General features: G+C 39.8%; 5 protein-coding genes and 1 pseudogene across 7 annotated transcripts; 2 read left to right on the top strand and 4 right to left on the bottom strand.

Annotated features, from left to right (window-relative positions):
* The first annotated feature begins 134 nt into the window (after positions 1-134).
* On the top strand, positions 135-2738 carry LOC121810958 (probable serine/threonine-protein kinase PBL21). Its single transcript, XM_042211705.1, has 6 exons — positions 135-413; positions 870-1111; positions 1189-1324; positions 1576-1834; positions 1913-2045; positions 2341-2738. The coding sequence occupies exons 1-6, from the start codon at positions 254-256 to the stop codon at positions 2587-2589; spliced, it is 1179 nt and encodes a 392-aa protein (XP_042067639.1). The 5' UTR covers positions 135-253; the 3' UTR covers positions 2590-2738.
* Positions 2739-3129: 391 nt separating this feature from the next.
* LOC121811470 (60S ribosomal protein L11) lies at positions 3130-5211 on the top strand. Its single transcript, XM_042212336.1, has 5 exons — positions 3130-3215; positions 3318-3425; positions 3537-3579; positions 4432-4627; positions 4792-5211. The coding sequence occupies exons 1-5, from the start codon at positions 3213-3215 to the stop codon at positions 4988-4990; spliced, it is 549 nt and encodes a 182-aa protein (XP_042068270.1). The 5' UTR covers positions 3130-3212; the 3' UTR covers positions 4991-5211.
* Positions 5212-5381: 170 nt separating this feature from the next.
* Positions 5382-6894, bottom strand: LOC121811471 (probable endopeptidase p60). The gene is made up of 3 exons (XM_042212337.1): positions 6572-6894; positions 5815-5943; positions 5382-5704 (listed from the first exon to the last, which is right to left on the bottom strand). Exons 1-3 carry the CDS (start codon positions 6815-6817, stop codon positions 5624-5626), a joined length of 456 nt encoding a protein of 151 aa, XP_042068271.1. The 5' UTR covers positions 6818-6894; the 3' UTR covers positions 5382-5623.
* A 517-nt stretch (positions 6895-7411) lies between these two features.
* On the bottom strand, positions 7412-10287 carry LOC121742640 (cytochrome P450 CYP72A219-like). Its single transcript, XM_042135839.1, has 5 exons — positions 9785-10287; positions 9067-9284; positions 8614-8858; positions 8055-8427; positions 7412-7991 (listed from the first exon to the last, which is right to left on the bottom strand). The coding sequence occupies exons 1-5, from the start codon at positions 10056-10058 to the stop codon at positions 7566-7568; spliced, it is 1536 nt and encodes a 511-aa protein (XP_041991773.1). The 5' UTR covers positions 10059-10287; the 3' UTR covers positions 7412-7565.
* Positions 10288-12176: 1889 nt separating this feature from the next.
* On the bottom strand, positions 12177-13933 carry LOC121810805 (annotated as a pseudogene).
* A 903-nt stretch (positions 13934-14836) lies between these two features.
* On the bottom strand, positions 14837-23199 carry LOC121742589 (cytochrome P450 CYP72A219-like). 3 transcript variants are annotated; one of them, XM_042135777.1, is made up of 6 exons: positions 23112-23199; positions 22790-23020; positions 22469-22683; positions 21785-22032; positions 16003-16375; positions 14837-15363 (listed from the first exon to the last, which is right to left on the bottom strand). In XM_042135777.1, exons 2-6 carry the CDS (start codon positions 22854-22856, stop codon positions 14938-14940), a joined length of 1329 nt encoding a protein of 442 aa, XP_041991711.1. In that variant the 5' UTR covers positions 22857-23020; positions 23112-23199; the 3' UTR covers positions 14837-14937. The 3 variants fall into 3 exon arrangements, with proteins under 3 accessions (XP_041991711.1, XP_041991710.1, XP_041991709.1); XM_042135776.1 differs by having other exon boundaries at positions 16003-16351; positions 22790-23171; XM_042135775.1 differs by having other exon boundaries at positions 22790-23170.
* Positions 23200-23620: the final 421 nt, after the last annotated feature.

Below are 23620 nucleotides of genomic sequence, written 5' to 3'. Positions count from 1 at the left end.
GGACACGAGGGACGTGGATGAAATTAAAAGAAATGGAGGGATGTCGGTACAAAAATCATGAAACTGTCAACGATTGGTCTTCGCGCCACACAAGAAGACAAACACACCCTGAAAAATGGAAATAAATGAGAGAGAGAGAGAGAGAGAGAGAGTAACAGTCCTTCCTACAACTGAGACACTGGTGTCCCATTTCACCATTTGTCACTTCACACTTCACATTTCACATTTCCCCCCCCTCTCTCTCTCAATAGCAATGGGAGGTGAGAGCCAAGACTACAGGAAGAAGGAGACCTTCGCATTGGCGGCAGTCTTAGTCTTGGCATCCCTCTCCGTCGCTTCAGTTCTTGTAACCTTGACTTACTACTGCTACTTGCGCCACCAACTCTCCAAGCGTGCCAAGATCCAACAACAAAGTCAGTACCCTTTTCAAAAGCCTTCCTTTTGCTTTGTTTTGTATGCTTCTATAGAATCATTTCTCAGCATATGATAAAAATGTAATCTTGGCTGTTTTCACAATGTGGGCATTTTGAATGAGATGGAAATCTCCAGTTTCTTGTTATTTCAGACAGTTTTCTTGAATACCCTTGTTGAAGAAATCAGAGCCTGAGTTTTGTCAATGTGGTCCTTCTTCTGTCGGTGCTAATTTACTACTATTTGGACAGCTGAAAAATGTGGGGCTAGATGGAAAATTAAAATTTTGATTTTTTGCCCAATTAGTCCAAAATGGAGAAACTGCTAGGTCCCAAAATTTAGCTTATTTGGTGTAAGGTGTACACTAAAGTTGCTTTGATAGTACTATTATCTTGATTTTCTTTGTGTGTGTGTGTGTTTGTTTGTTTCTGATTATGTGATACTATTGAAATTGGAAGAGATCTTCCATGAGGAGAAAGCTAGCGACTTTGCCAACATCCAAGTTGCTACAGAGAGAGGGCTTCAGGTGTTTACCTTCAAGCAGCTGCATTCAGCCACCGGTGGATTTGGGAAGTCGAATGTGATTGGCAGGGGTGCGTTCGGGCTTGTGTATCGAGGAGTTCTTCAAAATGGGAGGAAGGTTGCAGTTAAGCTGATGGATCAAGCTGGACAGCAGGGTGAAGATGAATTCACTGCAGAGGTTGAATCTTTTTTGCCAATATATTGTGTGTGTCTGTCGATTTGTTTTCATTCCCTTCTAATGAAATGAAATGATAGGTGGAACTGTTGGGGCGGCTATCTTCTCCGTATCTGCTCTCGTTGATTGGCTTCTGTTCGAAGAGCAACAGTAAACTGCTCGTTTATGAGTTTATGGCCAATGGAGGACTGCAGGAACATTTGTATCCCATCAGTGGTAAGTAAATTATGACTAAAGCAAGAGGCAAAGTTGGTTGTTGTTCATTCACTCGAATGTTTGCCTAAGATCAGTGCAAGAAGCAGTTAAAACAGGCCTTCGATTCGTTTGTTCAGTCGTTACTTAGGTTTTCTAATTTGATTGGATTTTATTGATGAAGATGCTCTGGTTTTCTGCATGAAATCAACCAGTGAAATGAGTCTGTTTGAGAATTTTCTCACTGCAGCTGCTTTGTCTGGTGCAACACTCAGGTAATAAAGCAATGCCTTCGAATCTAAACTGGGAAACTCGACTGCGGATAGCTTTAGAGGCCGCCAAAGGTTTGGAGTACCTCCACGAGCATGTCAGCCCCCCGGTGATCCATCGAGACTTCAAAAGCAGCAACATCCTCCTCGACAAAAACTTCCACGCCAAAGTCTCTGATTTCGGACTGGCAAAGCACGGGCCTGAGAAAGCTGGTGCACATGTTTCTACGCGCGTCTTGGGCACACAGGGATACGTTGCACCTGAGTACGTGAATCCAACACTAGCCTTGATTGTTTTAAATATGATACTCACTTATTAAATTCTCGTGCAACGGTCTTGTAGATATGCTCTAACCGGGCACCTGACCACAAAGTCGGATGTCTATAGCTACGGGGTTGTCCTCTTGGAGCTGCTGACCGGCAGAGTTCCCGTGGATATGAAGAGGCCTCCTGGGGAAGGCGTTCTCGTATCTTGGGTTGGTTTCCTACTCACTCTCTTGCTTAAACTAGTCATTCTGTTTCATCAACCTTAAAACTTGAGCTATGTAAAATTTTGCCTTGACAAGTACTTGGGCTGGGCCAAGAGCACAATTTGGCCCAGTGTTTGGGCTGGCCCGGCCCATAGATGTATTTTTTAGAACGGCTCGATAAATTTATGCCCGGCCCGAATTGCCAGACCCGACCACTTTGACAGTTCGTCTCAAAAGTTGAAAACTAGCTAAGGCTATTCTTGTGTCACCATTTGAGTGTGCTCTGTCTCTACGTGCGTAGGCGTTGCCCCACCTAACGGATAGAGATAAGGTCGGAGAGATCATGGATCCGGCATTGGAGGGTCAGCATTCGAGGAAGGAGGTGATTCAAGTGGCGGCCATTGCTGCGATGTGTGTGCAGCCGGAGGCTGATTACAGGCCGCTGATGGCGGATGTCGTGCAGTCGTTGGTTCCCTTAGTAAAGCATCATCGACCGTCCGGAGCAGGTAACTCGGCAACCCCTCTTGCTACGCCATCTCCTACGGCGTGAGGCGTGGTTTGGATGTAAGAAGTTGGGAATAAATGGTTTTTAGCTTTCATTCCACTTTTGATGTTTTGTAATGTTACCTTCCTTTTGAATTTTTTGTGATCAAACCTTTTTATGTAGTTTAATTATTAGCTTTGCTTTTATGCGTTGTACATGGTGTAGTTTCCATGTGTCTATTACTTACAACATACTCAACCAAATTATAATTAAACATGCCGGAACCAATTACAACTGTTCAAGACATGATCCAAAATTCGTATTAAAACCAAATAAGATTTCTAATGAGGAATAATGGATTAAATAATAAATATGTTATCCCATTGATTTTAATATAAGCTATAAAATTATGCGCAATACAAAGATTCAATCAACAAAAAAAATTGCAATATGGGAGCATCACAAAATCTAAAAATAAAATAATTAAAATCCAAGTTAAAAATAAATTTGAAAGAAAAGTAAAGTATCTAGGCATACTTATTTGCAAAGAGATCCTTTAAACTAGCAGTATTTACGAAACACCCCCAACTAACCATCATATTTAAATTAGGGTTTTTTTCTTCACCATTTTCATAATCCCTAAAACCCTCTCAGCAACTGCAGCGTCCGCTCCTCCCTACCTCACCGCCATGGTTAGCGCTCCTCCAATCGCCGTCGATTTTTATCTATAATGTATCTATATTTATATATGCATCGACTTTGGTCTAATTGATTGTGAAAATGTGTTATAACAGGCATCGGAGAAGAAGCTGTCGAACCCAATGAGGGAAATTAAAGTACAGAAACTCGTCCTCAACATCTCCGTCGGTGAGAGCGGAGATCGTCTCACCAGAGCCGCTAAGGTACGTCGGTCCCACAGTGTTTATGGTGCACCTGCATTATTGCGTTCTCGTGTTTTTATGGTTACTTTATCGTTCTAATTAGTTGTCTCCGTTTTGTTGATTATTTGGTAGGTCTTGGAACAGCTTAGCGGCCAAACCCCTGTTTTCTCCAAGGGTAATGTTTTAACATTTATTCTCGGCTGAGCCATTCGTTTTGTAAATTTTATTTTTGTTTCCCTTTTTGTGAAGTTTTGGGATTTTTTATGTGGTACGTGCGTGTGATGCAGCTTGTCTTGAAGCTCTATTTAATTTACTATAAGGTGTAAAGGTTTCGTTTTTATCGAATTGAATTTTGAAAACTCTGAATGGTTTGCAAAGAATTATTAAATCGCGATGTTATAATTATTTGGTGGTGCCATTTGTGTGGTAATGTTCGAGTTGTGTTGCTATATTCTTTGGTGGAACCATTTGTTTTGTAAGTTTGATTTTGTTCTCCTTGTTTGTTGAATGAGCATGTGATGCAGGTGGTTTTGAAGATCTACTTCATTGACTGAGAGTGTAAAGGCTCCATTTTTTTAATCAAATTGAATGTTTGAAAACTTTCAATCCTTTTGATGAATAAGGAGCTTAACTTTATGTAACGGTGTCAACTGGTACTGGAAATGTGATATATGCACTTTCAGATTTATTTTCCAATTTATGGCTAATACTTAGTAGAGCTAACTGACCTTGTATTGTCATTATTGCTGAACTAATTGTTTTGAAATTATTGTAGTATGTGCTCTTGGCAGTTTATTTTTTGATTCTTACTTCTACTCGAAAAATCATTTGTTGAATTGTCTGCTGGACTAAATTGGATATAACAGTGCATACTGTATTGTGTTGTCGATTTCTCTTTTTATATTTCTGGTTTTGAGGTCCATCCAGTATCACTTGCATTCAAGCTTGATCTCTCAAAGAAACCATTGTAAGATATGGAACCGTGGAAGGTGTATTTCTCATTCTTTGTTGACCTTTTGTTTTACAGCAAGGTACACTGTGCGTTCCTTTGGCATCAGGCGTAATGAAAAAATTGCATGCTACGTGACAGTTCGGGGTGATAAGGCAATGCAGCTCCTTGAAAGTGGTCTGAAGGTCAAGGAGTATGAACTGTTGAGAAGAAACTTTAGCGAAACTGGTTGCTTTGGCTTTGGTATTCAGGAGCATATTGATCTTGGAATCAAGTAAGTTGCCTATATACAAGTTAAATTGTATGGTTGATAAATATATTGATCTTAATAATGATTCACAATGATTAATCAATGTCTTTAAATGATTAATCAATGTCTAGATTTGACTCTGTTACTTGATCAAAGCTTGTATCATTCTAATTGTTCCATCTCTGCAGGTATGACCCTTCAACCGGTATTTATGGGATGGACTTCTACGTTGTCCTTGAGCGCCCTGGTTACAGGGTTGGTCGCCGCCGTAGGTGCAAGGCTCGTGTTGGCATCCAACACAGAGTTACAAAGGAGGATGCAATGAAGTGGTTCCAAGTAAAATACGAAGGTGTTATCCTCAACAAGGCCTCCAACATTGGTGCTTAATTTGGATCTCATTTTCAACATACCCACAGCATTAGGCATAGAACTTGTCATATTTGCCTTTCTTCCAACCACATTTCACTACTTTTGAGTTTTGACTTTAAAAATTATGTTCTTTTCTGATAAAGATGCTCATGTTAGATTGCACTTCTGTCAGCAAGATCACATTGATTGGTACTTGGGATTTTACCCTAAATTATCCTCTCATTGTTTTTGGATGCCCATTATGGTTGCTACTGTTTTTATGATATCAATATGGCTGGCTTGTATGTACCAAATTCTTGAATCATCTACACTGATTCAAGATTTCAGAAACAATTGATTCCTTACTACATTTTTTGTGACAAAATTAATTAAATAAAAAGTAGTAAAACATATGTAAGATATACTCGGCTATGCCCAAGATATCCACTTCTCATACATTAAGCCCCAACATTGTTATTTCATACTACAAGATACATAACACATCTAGTATATAGTGTAACATTCTAATTGTAACCTAGCTGTTGAAAAATGAAAGGAACCACAAACCATGATGAACTATGTCACCATTGCCAAAACATTCTAAACATAACATACTTCAAGAAAGAAAGAAACCTAGATTAGCAAAGTCACCATTGCAAAGGAGCAATCATACTAAGGGATAACAAGCTTCTTCCCAGCATATATGGTATCACTTGTAAGCCCATTAGCCTCCTTAATTTCCTGGATAGGCACCTACACAAATCACCCATAGCCAACATCAGAAAAAAAAACATAACTTTCCCATCTAAGAAAAGAGTAAAACTCAACCAAAACAAAGCCAGTAAGTCTATAGATAAGTATACCCCATATTTTCTTGACAATCCCCAAAGTGTATCTCCCTTCACAATCTCCACAGCTTTCCCTGTAGATTCGACCACATTTTGTTCCACTACCTCCATCACATTTGGTTTCACTGATGCAGTAACAGGGGCCTGCATAAAATCACAATCAAGTCTCTAACGAAGACACAAGCACACGTACATCCTGTGTAGACTTTACACGCCCAACTCTAGCCCAGCACCTCACACGAAGCGTCAACATGCTCACCACACATGATATCAACATGTATGGATGAGAATGAGCAACAGCTAAACATCTACCCAACCAACAACTGCATATGCTGATATGCATGATTTAGCTTCCAAACTACACTTTTTGTAGAGGAATTTGGCTCCCAACTTTTTGTTTTAGTCCAATCAAGCAAAATACAGATGAAATTCACAATTTTTTTAAAAATCACCGCTAGCTCAATAAGTGAGGCTCCCAAGAATTTCAAAAACGAGAGAGGGCTATTTCAGTAATTTCAAGTAGAAGAGGAGATCTTGTTGTGTTCATTGGCCAAACTCAACCTCTCTTCTTCTAAAAAACAACTCTTAATTCGTAGTACTAATAAACTGATTTTTACAACAGTCAATTCGGTGTTGCTACTATTGATTCAGCCCCCAGCAAAAGCATTATAATTCGCATTCTTTATGAAACCTCTTAAAACCGAAAATGATGAACAAATTAAAATTGAATTAAATATATTGTACAAAGAAAAAAAATATTCAAATTGATTACCTGAAGAAGCGGTGGCTGCTGAGAGGAACGACAGCACGGCGGTGGAGTTTTAGTGAGAGGCTTCTCGGTGTGAGTTGACTCACTGAGCGTCGGAGTGCTGCTGTTGAAGGGGTTGAGGGCTTTAAGAATGCTGATCGCGATTCCCGAGAAGACGACGAACCCGGCGGTTTTCGCCATCGTCTTCTCCAGATCACTTTTGCTTCCGTCTTCTCCGCCGTTCCCGGCGGTGGGTGGGGGATTCGACATCGGAGTTTTTGGCTTTTGAAAATGGATCCTTTTTGAGGAGTTTTAAGTTTTTGGTTTGAGAGTAGTTTTCAATTTTCAAACAAAATTGGAAAAGACGAAGTTGGACTAAAAGTGCTGTTCGGTTATTTCCCATTTTCAAATAAAGTCGCGCTCGCGACTGAGCATAGTCAATTCATTAATTTATCCAATCCTAATTATTTGGATCACAAACAGATTTTGGTCGTTGTTGAAGGCAGTGCGATGGTCGTCACTGCACCACCTTCAACAAAATTGAACTATAATCCCAAAGAGTTGGGGCGGAACCGTGGAACTGCCAGACCATGCCCGAATTTAATCAAGTTTTTCGACTCTCATGAACTGGCAGTGGAATCGATCGACCCTCCGACAGTATGATCGTCGAAACTAAGATCTATAGGTTTAGAAGTAGTGATCCCGAATTTAATCAAGTTTTTCGACTCTCATGAATTGACAGTGGAATCGATCGACCCTCCGAGTATGATCGTCGAAACTAAGATCTATAGGTTTAGAAATAGTGATCAACACACCTTATGCATGTTAAGATTTTCACATATGAATTGTCTTGCGTCGAAAATATGAAGTAAAAATAGATCAAACTTAGGCCATCAATAACGCAACGGGCCGGACCGCGCTTTGGATGAGGGAGATTCGCGGCCTGGGCCGCGCCCGGGCAAACATACATGGAACATATATAATCATGTTTTCAAATTCAACTGCTTATACACTAGTTTTAAAGCTTTGTAAGGATCAAGTGTGCTCCATGTTGAGGCTGGAGAGTGATCACTGTACGAGGAGCATGCGTATACGACGGCGACAGCTTGAACGAATAACGCTGCAGAATCATAACCATCGCCATCTTAGCTTCCAACATAGCGAAATTCTGCCCAACACAAATCCTCGGTCCCCACCCGAAAGGAAAATACATAACCCGCCCTTGCGTTGCCTTTGACACGCCTTCGCCAAACCTCTCTGGCTTGAAGATGGCCGCGTCTTCGCCCCATAGTTGAGTATTGTGGTGCATGGCCAGCAACGGAAGCACAAGCTGCACCCCTGCTGGTATACTTATCTTTCCAAATCTAGCTTCCTTATGAGTACACCGAACGAGCATCACCCCCGGTGGGTACAACCTCATAGCCTCGTGCAGGATCATGTTTACCTGCACGTGCGAAAGTTAGTGTGCAAAATCAGAATAACAGCGACAGATTTGTTTCCTACTCACAATTTTGAGGTGGTTTAGTTCTTGATAATCGGGTTTCCCTTTCCCGAAGACTTGCAGAACCTCGTCCCTAGCACGGCCTTGCCAGTCTTCGTGCTTGCTTAAAAGGATCATTGTCCAGACCAGCAAAGACGAAGTGGTTTCTTGACCGGCGAAGTAGAAGAGTTTGCACTCCTCTATCACCTCCTCGATGTTCATCCCGGACTCGCTTCCGTTGTGTTTCATCTCCTTGGAATTGGATTCCAGTAGTAGTCCTAATAAGTCATCCGTGCTGGATTCCGTCGCTTTCATTCTCTTGTTGATGATTCCGAGCACCAACGATTCGGTTTCCCTCACTATTTCTTTCATTCTCCTATTGAATTTCGTTGGCACGAACCTGCACAGGTATAACAGAACAAACAATGGACAATTTACAACACGACACCAAAAAGTTCAAGTGCAACAGAACAAACAATGTCGAACCAAGATTACTTCTCGTGTTACTTTATATATTCAGTGCAATGTTCTCACATTCTCACGATAAAAACGTAAATCGATACGCGTTCAAATATACACAACTTACCTCCAGCCAGGGATGTACAAAGTCTGAGTTGCCTCCATGATGAACTTCGCCTGCTCTCTTTGTAGTTCGAATATCTTTCTTCCCTCCTCGTAGCTACTCCCAAACGCAGTTCTTGAAATCACATCACTCGTCATCGTATGAAGATGAGGCCACACATCCACTTCACAACCTCCTTCATTTCCCACAATGTCATCCCATTTTCTCAACATATCACCACAGCTCAAGTAGAATGATGGAACCATATGCTGTTTGTATCAAAAACGACAAAAACCGTCATATTCTACTGAAACTAGGTACAGTCTGATTCATTGAAGCATACCTGATACGCGAAGAAAATGACTGGAGGACAATTCAGATGTAAATATCTCAATATGCAAAACTAGCGACAGTCTCATTCATTATACTATGTTAAGAAAACAAGGAGCAGATATGATCTCGTTCATTGAAGCGTACCTTTAATTTGTCGACATGGAAGGCAGGATTGATCAGTTTTCTGTGCTTGGCCCATTTATCTTCCTCGAATGAAGCTACTCCTTTTGCTAGCATCGTAGCAATTGGATTACCATTAGGCTTGTGGAAAACATAATTCTTCGACATAATCTCTCGAATCATTTCAGGGTCTGTGATGTTTACTGCAGGCTTTGGTCCAACCCAAATAAAGCTATTCTCACCTGTTCATTACAAGTAACAAATCATATACTATAGTAACTTATGCACAGTCGTTCAAATCATGAATTTTGGTTAACTTTTTATAACAAAGAAATAGAATTAAGTTACAAAATTTCTTTTGTTGATTCCTGAAACAATCCTGTTTGATTCAAATAGGACTATTGGTTGTCAATGAAAACATAACTAATTTTCGATCAAATTTTGTTTCGTTCCATAAATTTTAAAATCTGCGTAAAAAACAATAAAGCTTGGATTTGTTCCTAATTATCTCAAGATGAAATTCTAGTCACCTACACGTGTTGATGTTTTTCTACTATTCTTTATTAATAGACAATATCGTTTAACTTGTCATCACACTTATAGTGATGATATCAAATAATTTATCACACGTAACATATCAGATATAATTTCATCAAAAATTTCCAAACAAATCCACACTATTTTTTTCAACTACCAGATTGATATCAGAATTTGACCAAAATTCACGATTTCTCTAACTTACCATGTTTTTTGCTGGTTTGGTGGTAGATAGGAAGAGCTCTAGGCATAATATCGTTGGAAAATTGCATAGGTTTGGACACAGCTTGGGTCGCGATGCGGCGTATTTCTTTGAAATCCCCATAGAAAAGCTTGTAAGAATTTCCCTTGAAGCCCTGTTGCCGGAGGAGTTTTTCGAGCTTTTTGGGAGTAAACCACACCCAGTTTAATATTTTCCATAAATATATTAGAGCTACAACACAACAAGAAATTGTCACTGTAAAAGTAAAAACACCCATTATATTTTTTGCTGTTGAAGATTGAGAAGAGTGAACAAGGAAGAGAAGGTGTAGTCTTGTAGATGATGATCAATAGTTAAGAAGATATATAAGAATTGTATTGTTTGATTCTTGATTTTTCCAAAGAATTGTATTGTTTGAAGAATTGTATTGTTTGATTCTTGATTTTTCCATAGAATTGTTTTGTTTGATTCTTGATTTTTCCAAATTGTCGTTTTGAGCAAACCGACTCTCACTAAAGATTCGAGACCATCTATTTAACTTACATGTGGATGTATTATAGAATTAAGACATAAATTATAAATAGATGACGTTCTACATTTTCTTCATGGACGATACTTTTTTTCTCTCTCACTTTTATTGCTCTTTACTAACATATGACTTTGTACATTTACAATCAATAAATGGCGATACTTTTTTTCTCTCTCACTTTTATTGCTCTTTACTAACATATGACTTTGTACATTTACAATCAATAAATGGCAATTACATTGACTTTGTACATTTAATGATACCAGTATTATTAAACTAGTCAATAGTCTATAGATTTTAGTTGTTTAAATAGTTTAATAATTTGAATAAAAAATATTAGCATTGCAAAAATATTGTTGTTACCTAATTCTACTAAAATATACTCCTCCGTTCGAATTTTTTTTTGCTCATTTAGTATACTATCAAAATCAATCCATTACTATTTTGGGATTTTTTTTTTATTGACTAACATCTCTCTGACTATTTTTTACTTTTTAACATAATCTTAGGAACGAGTTAAATGTATTGCATTATGCTTTGGTCGAGCAATGGCTTGTGGTGTGGTATAAAACAACAAAATTCAGGCGCAGGTATTCATGTGTACCCAAATTTGCAAGCCTAGTTGGAACAGAAACGTTGCATTGCGTTCTTGATGACAATATCATAACCCAAATTTAATGGAGTTTTTTTACTTTAATGGACCGACGGTGGAATAGGTTGATCCTTCGGCGGAGTAGTTGAGATAATAAAAACTGAGATTCATAGGTTCAAAAGTAAATATAACTTGAGAGTTTCACTATAAAAAAATACTCCCTCCGTCCCCATCACCATTCACCAATATCCTTTTTCGTCAGTCCCCGATTAATTGACACCCTGAGAGTGTCCACTATAAGGCGGACACGCCCAATAGCCCCGCCCCAGTTTTTGTCCATAGCCCCAATTTTGTTGTCCATAGCTCCAAAATTCTATTTTCGCCACTATAGTGGACACCTCCAATAGCCCCAAAATTCCAAATACAAAATTCTACATTTTCACATCCCTCCAATAGCCGCGTCCGCCCCCCCCCAATAGCCCCAAAAGTTGTCCGCCCACCTTCCCCACTATAGCCGCCCGCCCACCGCCCCCAAGACGCGGCTATAGCCGCGTCCTACTATAGTGGACGCTCTTACTATTTACTACTTTTGGTAATGGACCCCACATTCTACTAACTCATTCTACTCGCATTTTATTATAAAATTAGTACTCCATCTGTCCCACGTTACTTGAGGCGTTTCTTTTCGGCACGAGATTTAAGAAAATTATGTTTAGTGAGTCAAATAAAGTAAAATAAAATAGAGGAGAGAATAAAGTAAGAGAGCATAAAGTAAAGAAAAAATAAAGTTGATTGATGTGATTATATGTTTTGTTTTTAGCCAACCAGAGAAATGACTCAAGCAACTTGAGACAACCCGAAATAGAATAAGACTCAAGTAACTTTTTCTACCCACTTTCCACTACATTTCTTAAAACTCGTGCCGAATCAACCGGTGTCAATTAATGGGGGATATAGAAAGAGGAGATTAGACATAAATATATAATGAACCTCTACTTTTATCAAGAACTGATATTAGGATGAAACTTTATTAGAGTTTTGTTGATAGCCTCTTCACATTAGTCCAAGTAAAGTCTAACATCATAGCAACATTATAATGCAAACATATATAATCATCTTTCCAAATCCAACTACTTCCACACTAATTTTAAAGTTTTGTAAGAATCAAGAGTGCTCCATATTTATAAGATAATGTAGACTTTTTTCTTGATTTTGAGAGATTATAAATGAGACTATCATAATGTAATTTTGAGACATTATTAACTGGACACATTATTATACAAACCAGACATAGAAAATATAAAACCATGTGTTTCAAATCCCACCACACCTATATAGTAGTGTCTTAGTTTGGTAAGAATCAAATGTGCGCCATGTTGAGGCTGCAGAGTGAACAACGAATAAGGAGCATGCATATACGCCGGCGACAGTTGGAACGAATAACCATCGCCATTTTTGCTTCCAACATCGCGAAGTTCTGCCCTAAACACACCCTCGGCCCCGAGCCAAAGGGTAAAAACATAAGCTTCCCTTGCGTCGCCTTGGACACACCTTCGCCAAACCTCTCAGGATTGAACATGGACGCGTCATCACCCCACAGTCGGGTGTCGTGGTGAACTGCTAGCACCTGCATTGCTAGCTGCACTCCTGCCGGTAGCCTCAGCTTTCCTAAGCTGGCTTCCGTGTGGGTTGACCGTGTAAATGTTACCCCCGGTGGATATAGCCTCAGAGCCTCGTGCAAGATCATGCTCATCTACACATGCAAAAATTAGTTGACCGCGGTAGCTGATTTCTCTCTCCTACTTTATTTTCTCTTTATTATCTTTTCAATTAACTCGCTAAACATTAATTTCACTTAAAACAGAGGGAGTACATTTTTAATGTCACAAGAGAAAATACGAGTATGATATAAAATAAAAAATAAATATCGGTAAAAACATATTTCTATATCATGCAATATTTGTATGTAGACTACTCACAGTTTAGATCTTGATAGCCGGGTTTCCCTCTCCCGAAAACTTGCATGACCTCGTCCCTGGCACGAACTTGCCAGTCCTGGTGCTTGCTCAAAAGGATCATTGTCCATACCAGCATGGACGAATTGGGTCTCCTGGCCCGCAAAGTAGAAGATTTTGCACTCCTCGATCACTTCCTTGATGCTCATTTCCATGCTTTTTCATCTCCTTCGAATTTGATTCCAATAGTAATCCCAGCAAATCATCCGTACAACTAGCTTCCCCTACTTCCATCGCTTTTCTCTTTTTATCGATGATGTTAACCATCATTGATTCGATTTCCTTCACAATTTCTTTCATTCTCCGGTTGAATTTCGTAGGCAAAAACCTGTATGCAAAAACAAAACTAGCCTATCAGGAGAGTAAAGGCAAAGAAAGGTCATTTGGTCAATACTGTCACGAGCACTCAATGAAAGCACCAAGTTTTTATTTTTTGAAAACTCATTCAAAAAGACTAGTCTGTAGGAAAAACTCATTTGGTCTACAAACCCCACATCTGTTGGACGTCGGATAAGTTTCCCAAGAACTCAAGGCCGTAACAGATGAACATACCTCCACCCGGGAATAAACAAAGAGCCAGCCACCTCAACGATGAGAGTCATCTGCTCTCTTTGTAGTTCAAATATCTTCCTTCCTTCTTCATGACTACTCCCAAATGCAGCTCTTGAAATCACATCACTCGTCAATGTCTGAAGATGAGGCCACACATCCACTTCACAACTACCTTCATTTCCCAAACCAAACAAAGCTATTCTCACCTGACAATTGTAACCATCTAAACAATAGTACTATCATTTTTTACTTGTAGTTAAGTACTCAATAAAAAATTTTAATTCCAAGTTGCATGAGAAGTAAGTAGGTGCACACTGTTATAAATGACACACACAATAAAAGCAATAAAAGAGGAAAAAGCAACACCAAAATTGATGCAGTTATAGACGACGAAACTGAAAAGGTCACGGTTTAAATACATAATTATACCAAAGTTAACACATACCATAGTTTTTGGGTAGCATTGTGATAGATGGGATTAGCTCTAGGCGCAATATAATTGGAAAAACTCATAGGTTTGGACTCAGCTTCCTTTATAATGCTGCCTATCTCTTTGAAATCTCCAAAGAAAAGCTTGTAAGAATTTCCCTTGAAGCCCTGCTGCCGGAGGAGTTTTTCGAGTTTTTTGGGAGTAAACCATACCCAATTTAATAGTAGCCATAGATATATTAGAGCTACAACAACGCAAGAAATTGATGCTAACAAGATGAAAACATCCATACTTTATTGGATTCAATTAGTGTTTTCAATATAAGCATAGAGAATTTATAGATGATGATCCATGTTTTAAAATATTTGAAGTAGTAGTTGGAATGATTGTTTGGCTTGTTGTTTAATTAGGGATTTCTTTGTCCAAGAGGTTATAAGATCTTTGGTAGTATTATAATTGTACAAGAAAAAGCTGTTTATGTTTTTTTACTGACTAATCAAAGAGTACTACTAATTTATTGCAATAACCATGCCGAATCAGTCAAGATCATAGATTGCAGTTGGATATTTTAATTTTTAATGCATGTTTTATTGTGAAGTGAAAAATAATATTTCTTCCGTCTCAACTAAGATGACACACTTTCTTTTTTAATTTATCCCAATTAAGATGACGCATTTATATTTTTGGTTACTTTCTCTCTCCAATTAATACACTAATAACCACTTTTTTCTTTCTCCTATTAAATATTCAACTTTCTTTCTCTCACCAATTAATCATATTAACCAACAACTCCTAAAATCTCGTGCCGACAAAGAAATGTATCATCTTAGACGGGACTGAGGGAGTAGTATTTCTAAAGATATTTGCATGAAAAAGATAAGCCAATTGTTGCATGGTATCGTGGACGGATGAATTATTATAATTTAGGAATAAATAATTTTTAAGGTGAATATTTAAACGAAATCAAAATTATTGGTGCAAACTCGATAGTGCTACCTAAGTTTCCTTCCCTTAGAGTATATACCTATTTTTGAAATTCTATAGTTTTGTAAGCATCAAATGCGCTCCATACTGAGGCTGTAGTGTGATGATTGGATGAGGAGCATGCGAATACGAGGACGACAACTGGAACGAATAATGCTGCAGAATCATAGCCATCGTTGTCTTAGCTTCCAACATAGCAAATTTTTGGCCGATGCATATCCTAGGCCCCCACCCGAAGGGGAAGTAGGCTATCTGCCCCTGCACGGCCTTCTCCACGCCTTCGCTGAACCTCTCAGGTTTAAATTCCGTTGCATCATGACCCCATATTTTGGGGTCATGATGCAATAAAATCGCCGGCAGGATGAGTTGGACTCCTGCCGGGATGCTAACCCTTCCGAGCCTACATTCCTCGTGATGAGTCCGAGCAAGAACAGCCACCGGCGGGTATAATCTTAGAGCCTCATGCAAGATCATGCTAACCTAATTGACCATGAAAGAAGAATCAAGTCAATTAGCAAACCATGCAAATGATATAATATTAGTTGTAATTGATTTTTTTCATTATACAATTCCCTTGTAAGTTGTGACTCTATAAAACATTTTAGTGCATAGCAAATTATTCAATACTAAATCAAGAGAGATTTTCCCAAATATGGCTCCCGTGGATACTTTCAACATGGTAGCAGAGCATACCTCATGCTCGAGCCAAATGTGCCATTAGAGGTAACAAGGTCGTGTTGAGATATTAACAAATACGAATAGTTCACATGTGAGGAGACAATGTTCAGATATTCACACGTGAATTCTCCCAGTACAAAAATGTGAAGTAAAAAGAGATCAACTTAAATACCTAAAGAGTCGCTACTTCTATCGGCAAATTGGTTGATCTCTCGATCGTGTATGAAGTACGCTTAAATAAATGACACCGCACTCGACCTTCCTAAAATCTAACACAACTTACATGCATTTTATCAGGATGAACATGAGAAACTTAATACTTATACGTATGAAGTACGCTTCAATGAATGATACTGTACTTGTAACTATCAAGTATGCTTGAATGAATGTTACCTTACTTACTCAGCCCTAAAAGTAAAACATGAGAAACTTAATACTTACAATTTTGAGGTGGTTTAATTCTTGAAAATTAGGTTTGGCCCTCCCAAACACTTGCAGAACCTCGTCTCTAGCCCGATCCTGCCACTCGCCATGCTTGCTCAACAAGATCATCGTCCAGACGAGCAGGGAAGCCGTGGTCTCATGGCCAGCGAAGTAGAATAGTTTGCACTCTTCAATCACTTCCTCAATGCTCATTCCCAACCCATCATTTCCATGTTCTTTGGAGTTGGATTCAAGTAGCACTCCCAACAAGTCATTGTTGTATGTTTCTTCTTCTATTGCCTTTAGTCTCTCCTTGATCATACCAAGCAATATTGATTCTATTTCACTCTTAGTTTCTTTCATCCTCCTGTTAAATCTCGTGGGCAGAAACCTGGCCACGAGATTTAAAGCCATTAAAAATAAGCAAATGTTGTTAAAGAAGGAAGAAATCAATTAGTCAAGAAATCAGCAATTCCCTAAATTAGGGATTGTGGCAATATTCTATGTAGAGTGATTTATTCTCATTTATTCCTTACCATGTAAACAATGTAGAAACCCTATTTAAAGGGGACGTATGACAGTAATGAACATCATCAAGCACTACACCAAAAACCTTCTTTACTAGCCATTTAACATGGCATCAGAGCAGGCGATTCTGAGAGCTCAGAATCAGAATCATCATCGCTCGTAAACCCTTTCTCGAACCCTCGGCCAAACACAATCATGTCAGATAACGAAGAAGAAATCACTGGCGGCCATAACACATCCGAAGCGGATGAGTTTGCACGCCTCTTCTCAAACTTTATGCGCAACAGTTTTGCGCATAATCAAATAACCGAAACCAAGCCAAAAACAACCACATACAAAACCGATTCTCAACCCTTGACGATAGGGTTCAAGCTCAACGGAGATAATTATCCGGTATGGTCCATCGTTATGTACAATTCAATCAGCGGCCGGGGGATGATTTCTCACATCACTGGAGTCCCATCCCCACCGCCGAGGATAGATCCATCGTTTCCACAGTGGCAGGAAGCCGACCACTGTGTGTTTACATGGCTGGTCCTGAATATCGAAACCAAGCTGGTTAGTCGGGTGGCTCAACAGCCCACCGCAAAGCACATATGGGATAGCTTGGCGGTAACTTATGCGAGCGGCGGAGATAGGTTACAAGTGTACGATCTCCACCGTAGGGCGAGCACATTGAAGCAGGGGAGCAGCACGCTAGAGGAGGTATGGACAGATCTCAACGAAATCTGGACGGCCATAGATCATAAGAGACCAAATCGGATGAAGTATCCTGAAGATATCCAAATATACAATGAGGAAACACAACAAGATAGACTCTATCAATTCCTTACTGCACTAGACGATGGGTATGAACATGTGAAGAAAGAGGTGTTAAAGATGGATCCACTTCCCTCAACTGAGCAGGCATACAACATAGTGAAGCGGGAGGATGTTCGATCGGGAATCCTCCGCGCTACAGACGGAAAATCCTCAGGAGAGGGGATCGGAGCAGGGCTGTTCTCGGCTAGAGACAAGGGGAGGCCGAACCACTCCAATGCTCCGCGAGGCGGCGGCGGCGGTGGCAATGGAGGGTGGAACCAGCGACGCGCCGACGAACGGAGAACGGAGGAAGATCGGTCTAAATTAGTGTGCACGAACTGTGGAAAACGGAAGCACACAAGAGAGCAGTGCTTTGAATTGGTGGGGTATCCAGACTGGTGGGAGTCTAAGCACAAACCGGGGTCTAACCGGCCACCGTGGAGCAGAGGCAACGCCGCGGTAGCCGTCGGGACAGATGGAGGAGCAGCGGCTGTCGTCGCCACCGAGGGCAACCGTGAGTTGGCCGCTTACGCTCGGGGCAACGAACATTCGGTCGGTGCACTACCCAAGGCCGTCGGAGCAGCGCAATTCGCCGGCGCCGTTAAAACGGATCCAGGCGAGTTGGATGAAGTAGCGGCAGTGGGAGGTAAACGGGGATTAGGATTGGGATTTGTCCCTTTTATGTCCAATCCTCCAAATCTCCCTTATTTTCATTATTTACCCCATATTGAAAGTATTAAAGATTCTATCCCACAGCCATTTAAAGATTACAAGGGGACCCCAAAACTTTTAGAAAATTCGAAAATTTCCCCAATTAAAATTAAAAATCGTTTCCAAGTCCTAGAAAATTATGGAACAGCCTGTAGTGTATCTCCAGAGTTGAAAAAAAATAATAGGTGGATTTTTGATTGTGGGGCGACGGATACCATGACGTATGATGCGTCAGATATAACCAAACCGCACAAACCTCCCTTATCACATATCCAAACTGCTAGTGGGGAATTTACAGCTGTCAAGGGGGCGGGGACTGTGAAAATTTCTCCCACATTAGAACTATCAAATTGTTTGCACGTTCCCTCGCTTTCTCACAAGTTACTATCAATTAGTCATGTGACTCGAGAATTGAACTGTACATTGCTAATGCAGCCAAATTTTTGTTTGTTACAGGATATCAGGACCGGAGAGATTATTGGGCGTGGCACTGAAAATGACGGGTTGTACTATGTGGATGAGATAGCTCAAAAAGGGGCTGCCATGCTGACTCACGGGACTGCCGATAGGGAAGCTTGGCTTTGGCACCGACGTTTAGGCCATCCATCTCCGGGTTATTTACAAATGTTATTTCCTAATATTATTCCAAAATCTAGCATGTACTGTGAGACTTGTGTTTTTGCTAAAAGCCATCGAAATTCTTATCATTTGAGTGATTCTCGTACTGAAACCTTATTTGCCTTAGTACATTCTGATGTGTGGGGACCCGCACCAGTAACTGGGGGACAAGGTCTTAAATACTTTCTCATTTTCATTGATGATTGTTCTCGTATGACTTGGGTCTATTTTATGAAACATAAGTCTGAAGTTTTTGACCACTTTGTCCATTTTTATAGCCTTGTCCAAACCCAATTCCAGAAACCAATCCGAATCCTTCGCTCAGATAATGGGGGAGAATTTGTCAATTCCAAAATGAAACAGTTTGTACTAGAAAAAGGAATGATACATCAATCAACCTGTGCCCATACTCCAGAACAAAACGGAGTAGCAGAACGAAAAAACAGAATCTTATTAGAAATGACTCGTGCCATCCTCATTGAATCAAAAGTACCAAAAACATTCTGGCCCGAAGCCCTCGCCACTTCCACTTACCTTCTAAACCGATTACCCACTCATATACTAAAATTTCAAACACCACTTGATGCCCTAGCCTTGCATACCAATATCCCACAACATCTATCCCTAGAACCACGTGTCTTTGGTTGTTCTGTTTTTGTTCATATACCCAAACATGAAAGAACAAAATTTTCTCCTTGTGCTATTAAATGTGTGTTTGTCGGCTATGGGGTGAACCAGAAAGGGTATCGGTGCTTTGATCCTAAAACTAATCGCATGTACACCACGATGAATTGTGATTTCCTCGAGTCTGAATATTTCTATGCCCACCTTAGCGGTCAGGGGGAGAGTGAGAGTGACATTAGGAGTAATGTTAGTGACCCACTAAGCTGGGTGTCAATGCCAAGTGTACCAGAAGCGGACCTACCAGAGAAAGCAGTACGCAGTTCCGCTGAGCAAGTCTCTGATATAGTGCAAACCGACGCAGACAGTGACATATCCCCTGTTACTTCTCCGCTTCTGATATCTGATGTAAGTCCTCCTTCCCTTGTGAATATGACTATAGAAACTAATGCTGAAGGTGAAAGACAAGAAACAGGTGATGAACAGACAGACGATGCACATATAGTCGAGGTGGAAGGAATCGATCCAGACACTGGAGGGTATATATTACCCCCCAGGACAAACAGGGGAGTTCCACCTAAGAGATATACTCCGGAAAGAATTAACCGGAAAGCACGATACTCTGTTGCAAATCTGGTGAAAGGACATCTGACAGAAATGGCAACAGCTTTTGAGGAAGCACTCTATGATGAGGAGGAAATTCCATACTCGGCAGATGAAGCCACGAAACACAAACATTGGAGGGAAGCTATGCAAAAAGAGATTGATGCTTTACTCCGAAATCAAACTTGGGAGAAGTGTATGCTACCTGAAGGGAAGAAACCAGTTGGGTGCAGATGGGTATTCACAATCAAAAGGAGACCTGATGGATCGATTGAGCGATATAAAGCCCGACTAGTGGCAAAAGGATATACCCAGACATATGGGGTAGACTACTCAGAGACATTCTCCCCAGTAGCCAAGATGGATACTGTTCGAGTTCTTCTGTCGATTGCAGCCAACCGAGACTGGCCACTATATCAATTCGACGTCACAAATGCCTTCCTTCACGGTGAACTGAAAAAGGAGATTTACATGGAGGCACCGCCTGGTTTTTCAAGTGAGTTTAAGATAGGAGAAGGATGTAGATTGAAGAAGACCTTGTATGGTCTAAAACAGTCTCCAAGAGTCTGGTTTGGAAGGTTTTCCGATGCAATGAAGAGTTATGGATACCAACAGAGTAACTCAGATCATACCTTGTTCTTAAAGAAGCAAGGAGGGAAGATTACTTGTCTTATAGTGTATGTTGACGACATGATTATTACAGGCGATGATGGAGAGGAAATCAAGAACTTGAAGGAGAATCTCTTCAAGGAATTCGAAATGAAGGACTTGGGCAATCTTAAGTATTTTCTGGGTATTGAAGTTCTTCGATCACCACGAGGAATATTTTTGAGGCAGAAAAAGTACATCTTAGACATTCTGGCAGAGACGGGTCTACTTGAGTGCAAACCAGCTGATACACCGATCATGGTGAACCATGGATTGCAAATACGAGAAGGAGCTGAGCCAGCAGACCGTGAACGATATCAACGTCTAGTTGGGAAACTCATCTATCTTTCCCACACGAGACCTGATATTGCCTATGCTGTAGGAGTTGTAAGTCAATTCATGCACCAACCTCAGACTGAGCATTTGGAAGCAGCGCTGCGGATAGTCAGATATCTGAAGGGGACAGTTGGACATGGAGTAGTGTTCAAGAAAAATGGAAACTTAGAGGTACATGGATATACGGATGCTGACTGGGCAGGCAATCCAGTGGATAGAAGGTCCACTTCAGGGTACTTCACATTTGTTGGAGGAAATCTGGTAACATGGAAGAGCAAGAAACAGAAAGTGGTTGCATTGTCAAGTGCAGAAGCAGAGTTCAGAGGAATCAAAAGTGGTTTGACCGAGATTTTGTGGTTGAGAAAACTACTAACGGAGATCAATCTCCCTCCAGGAAGATGCCAACTATACTGTGATAACAAAGCTGCGATAAGTATTTCAGAAAATCCAGTTCAGCATGACAGAACAAAGCATGTGGAGGTAGATAGGCATTTTATCAAGGAGAAGATTGAAACTGGCATTGTTGAGTTGCCGTTTGTACGCTCGGAAGATCAGTTGGCTGATATATTGACAAAGGCAGTTAGCTCACGAAGCTTCGAAGGAGTTCTCGGCAAATTGAGTATCGGCGATCCCATTACTCAATTTGAAGGGGAGTGTTAAAGAAGGAAGAAATCAATTAGTCAAGAAATCAGCAATTCCCTAAATTAGGGATTGTGGCAATATTCTATGTAGAGTGATTTATTCTCATTTATTCCTTACCATGTAAACAATGTAGAAACCCTATTTAAAGGGGACGTATGACAGTAATGAACATCATCAAGCACTACACCAAAAACCTTCTTTACTAGCCATTTAACAAATGTTAAAAAGTAATCTCTACGTTAACCTAATTATATACCATATGGATTGAAATAAAGACGATGAACATGTGCACCTGTATCCGGGGATGTGAACAGAGCGATGGGCTTCCATAATGTGCTTTGCTTGCTCTCTCTGCAGTTCAGAAATCTTCCTCGCTTGCTCGTAGCTACTTCCAAACGCAGTCCTTGAAATCACGTCGCTCGTCATGGTTTGGAGGTAAGGCCAAACATCCACTTCACAACATCCTTCATTTGATCCTACAATCTCATCCCATTTGCTCAACATTTCACCACAGCTCAAGTGAAATGCAGGAACCATATGCTATACTTGCAAAAGTCATCGACAGACAAATAAAGTTGCAATTTAATTTAATTCTTCTCATCATATATATAATTTAGTTAGGACGGAGGAAATACTATGTTATTTTTATAGGGGCAATTTCATTAATGAAATGCGCCTAATACGTGAATAAGAGGCCAATCAAACTTTAGTGAGGTTCCATCACACAATCAATTAATAAAAAGTTAATCTCTAATAACTTTACATTTTCAACATAGGACAATTGAATAGCAAAACTCGATAATCCATGTCAGTCCGATGCTACTTTTACGTGGGCAAGTACATTTCATTCATTAAAGCGTTCTGACCAACAAAATTGCGGTGAAGTTCCAAATCAAAACAACTGAATAATTAAATTTAAGTTAATCAGTTATCACTTCACATTTTTTACGCGAAACAACTCACATGTCAACAGTACCTTGAGTTTCTCCGCATGGAAGGCGGGATTGATGAGTCGCCTATGCTTGGCCCACTCATCCCGCTCGAGTGATAACAGCCCCCTAGCAAGAAGTGTAGTTAAAGGGCTTCTAGGCTTTTGAAAAACATAATTTTTCGACAAAATCTCGCTTATATTCTCCGGAACCATGACCAGTAACGCAGGCTTTGGCCCAAACCAGACAAAGCAATTCTCACCTGCAGTTTAATTAAGTTAATCATTTTCAAGATTCTCAGTTAAGAAATATTGCCAGATGAATTAAGATCCATATATATATATATAAATAAATAAATATATGTATACCATGGTTTGTGATAGCTTTGTGGAAGCTAGGGATGACTCTAGGAACAATATCATGGGAGAAAACCATGGCTCTAGACCTGGCTTCCCTCCTCGTCACGCTCGATTCTCTCAAATCTCCGTAGAAGAATCTGTATGGATTCCCACGGAATCCCTGCTGCCGGAGGCGTTTTTCGATGCTTCTTGGAGTGAACCATAGCCAATTCAAGATTCTCCAGCCATAGAATAAAATGGCTGTGACAGAGCAAGAAAGTATGAGTGAGCTGATCAAATTATCCATTTTTTGATGTTATTTTCTTCATTCAAAGTGAAAGAGAAGATGTACATCAGTATATGGGAAGATGGCAGAGGAGAAGATGAGATCAACCAACTCAAGATAAGTCAACCAATTAGTAGTATCATTTTTTTCCTTTTGTTCTTTTTCTCGCCTACCGACTTTGATATGCCGTGGTCTCAATCGTGATCGTCTAACAATATTTAAGACTATTCATACTGAAATTCACTAAAATTTAATTTAAGTTGACCAATAAAATTTATTTTCAACGTTCATTTTATGTTTTATATATTTCGGGCCCGTCAACCGGAGTAGGGGTACGGGTGGTGATCAATTGCTAACTAATTAGCAATTCAAAATTAAGATCAATTCCTAACCATTAGATAATAATATCTAATGATTGAAATAATGTCAGGTGGATTATAATATAAATTTAAATAATAATTAAATAACTTTAAAGGGTATAAATGTCATTCATATATATATAATAATGTCAAATGAATTATATTATAAATTTAAATAATAAATAAATAAATTTAAAGGGTATAAGTGTCAATTCA

This window comes from Salvia splendens, chromosome 7 (assembly GCF_004379255.2).
Source record: "Salvia splendens isolate huo1 chromosome 7, SspV2, whole genome shotgun sequence".
Taxonomy (NCBI): domain Eukaryota; kingdom Viridiplantae; phylum Streptophyta; class Magnoliopsida; order Lamiales; family Lamiaceae; genus Salvia; species Salvia splendens.
The sequence above is the reverse complement of the archived record's forward strand: the minus strand, read 5'-3'. Positions and strand labels throughout refer to the sequence as shown.

Coding starts and splice junctions, on each gene's coding strand:
- LOC121810958 (XM_042211705.1), top strand. CDS start 254: ATGGGAGGTGAGAGCCAAGACTACAGGAAGAAGGAGACCTTCGCATTG. Junction 1,112..1,188: donor AAGATGAATTCACTGCAGAG/GTTGAATCTTTT, acceptor ATGAAATGATAG/GTGGAACTGTTGGGGCGGCT. Junction 1,325..1,575: donor ACATTTGTATCCCATCAGTG/GTAAGTAAATTA, acceptor TGCAACACTCAG/GTAATAAAGCAATGCCTTCG.
- LOC121811470 (XM_042212336.1), top strand. Junction 3,426..3,536: donor GTCTCACCAGAGCCGCTAAG/GTACGTCGGTCC, acceptor ATTATTTGGTAG/GTCTTGGAACAGCTTAGCGG. Junction 3,580..4,431: donor AACCCCTGTTTTCTCCAAGG/GTAATGTTTTAA, acceptor TTTGTTTTACAG/CAAGGTACACTGTGCGTTCC.
- LOC121811471 (XM_042212337.1), bottom strand. CDS start 6,817: ATGTCGAATCCCCCACCCACCGCCGGGAACGGCGGAGAAGACGGAAGC. Junction 5,944..6,571: donor AGCAGCCACCGCTTCTTCAG/GTAATCAATTTG, acceptor GATTTTATGCAG/GCCCCTGTTACTGCATCAGT. Junction 5,705..5,814: donor GATTGTCAAGAAAATATGGG/GTATACTTATCT, acceptor TGATTTGTGTAG/GTGCCTATCCAGGAAATTAA.
- LOC121742640 (XM_042135839.1), bottom strand. CDS start 10,058: ATGGGTGTTTTTACTTTTACAGTGACAATTTCTTGTTGTGTTGTAGCT. Junction 9,285..9,784: donor CCAAACCAGCAAAAAACATG/GTAAGTTAGAGA, acceptor TGTAATGAACAG/GTGAGAATAGCTTTATTTGG. Junction 8,428..8,613: donor TTGTACATCCCTGGCTGGAG/GTAAGTTGTGTA, acceptor ATACCTGTGCAG/GTTCGTGCCAACGAAATTCA.
- LOC121742589 (XM_042135775.1), bottom strand. CDS start 23,066: ATGGATAATTTGATCAGCTCACTCATACTTTCTTGCTCTGTCACAGCC. Junction 22,033..22,468: donor TCCATGCGGAGAAACTCAAG/GTACTGTTGACA, acceptor TTGCAAGTATAG/CATATGGTTCCTGCATTTCA. Junction 15,364..16,002: donor AATTAAACCACCTCAAAATT/GTAAGTATTAAG, acceptor ATGGTCAATTAG/GTTAGCATGATCTTGCATGA.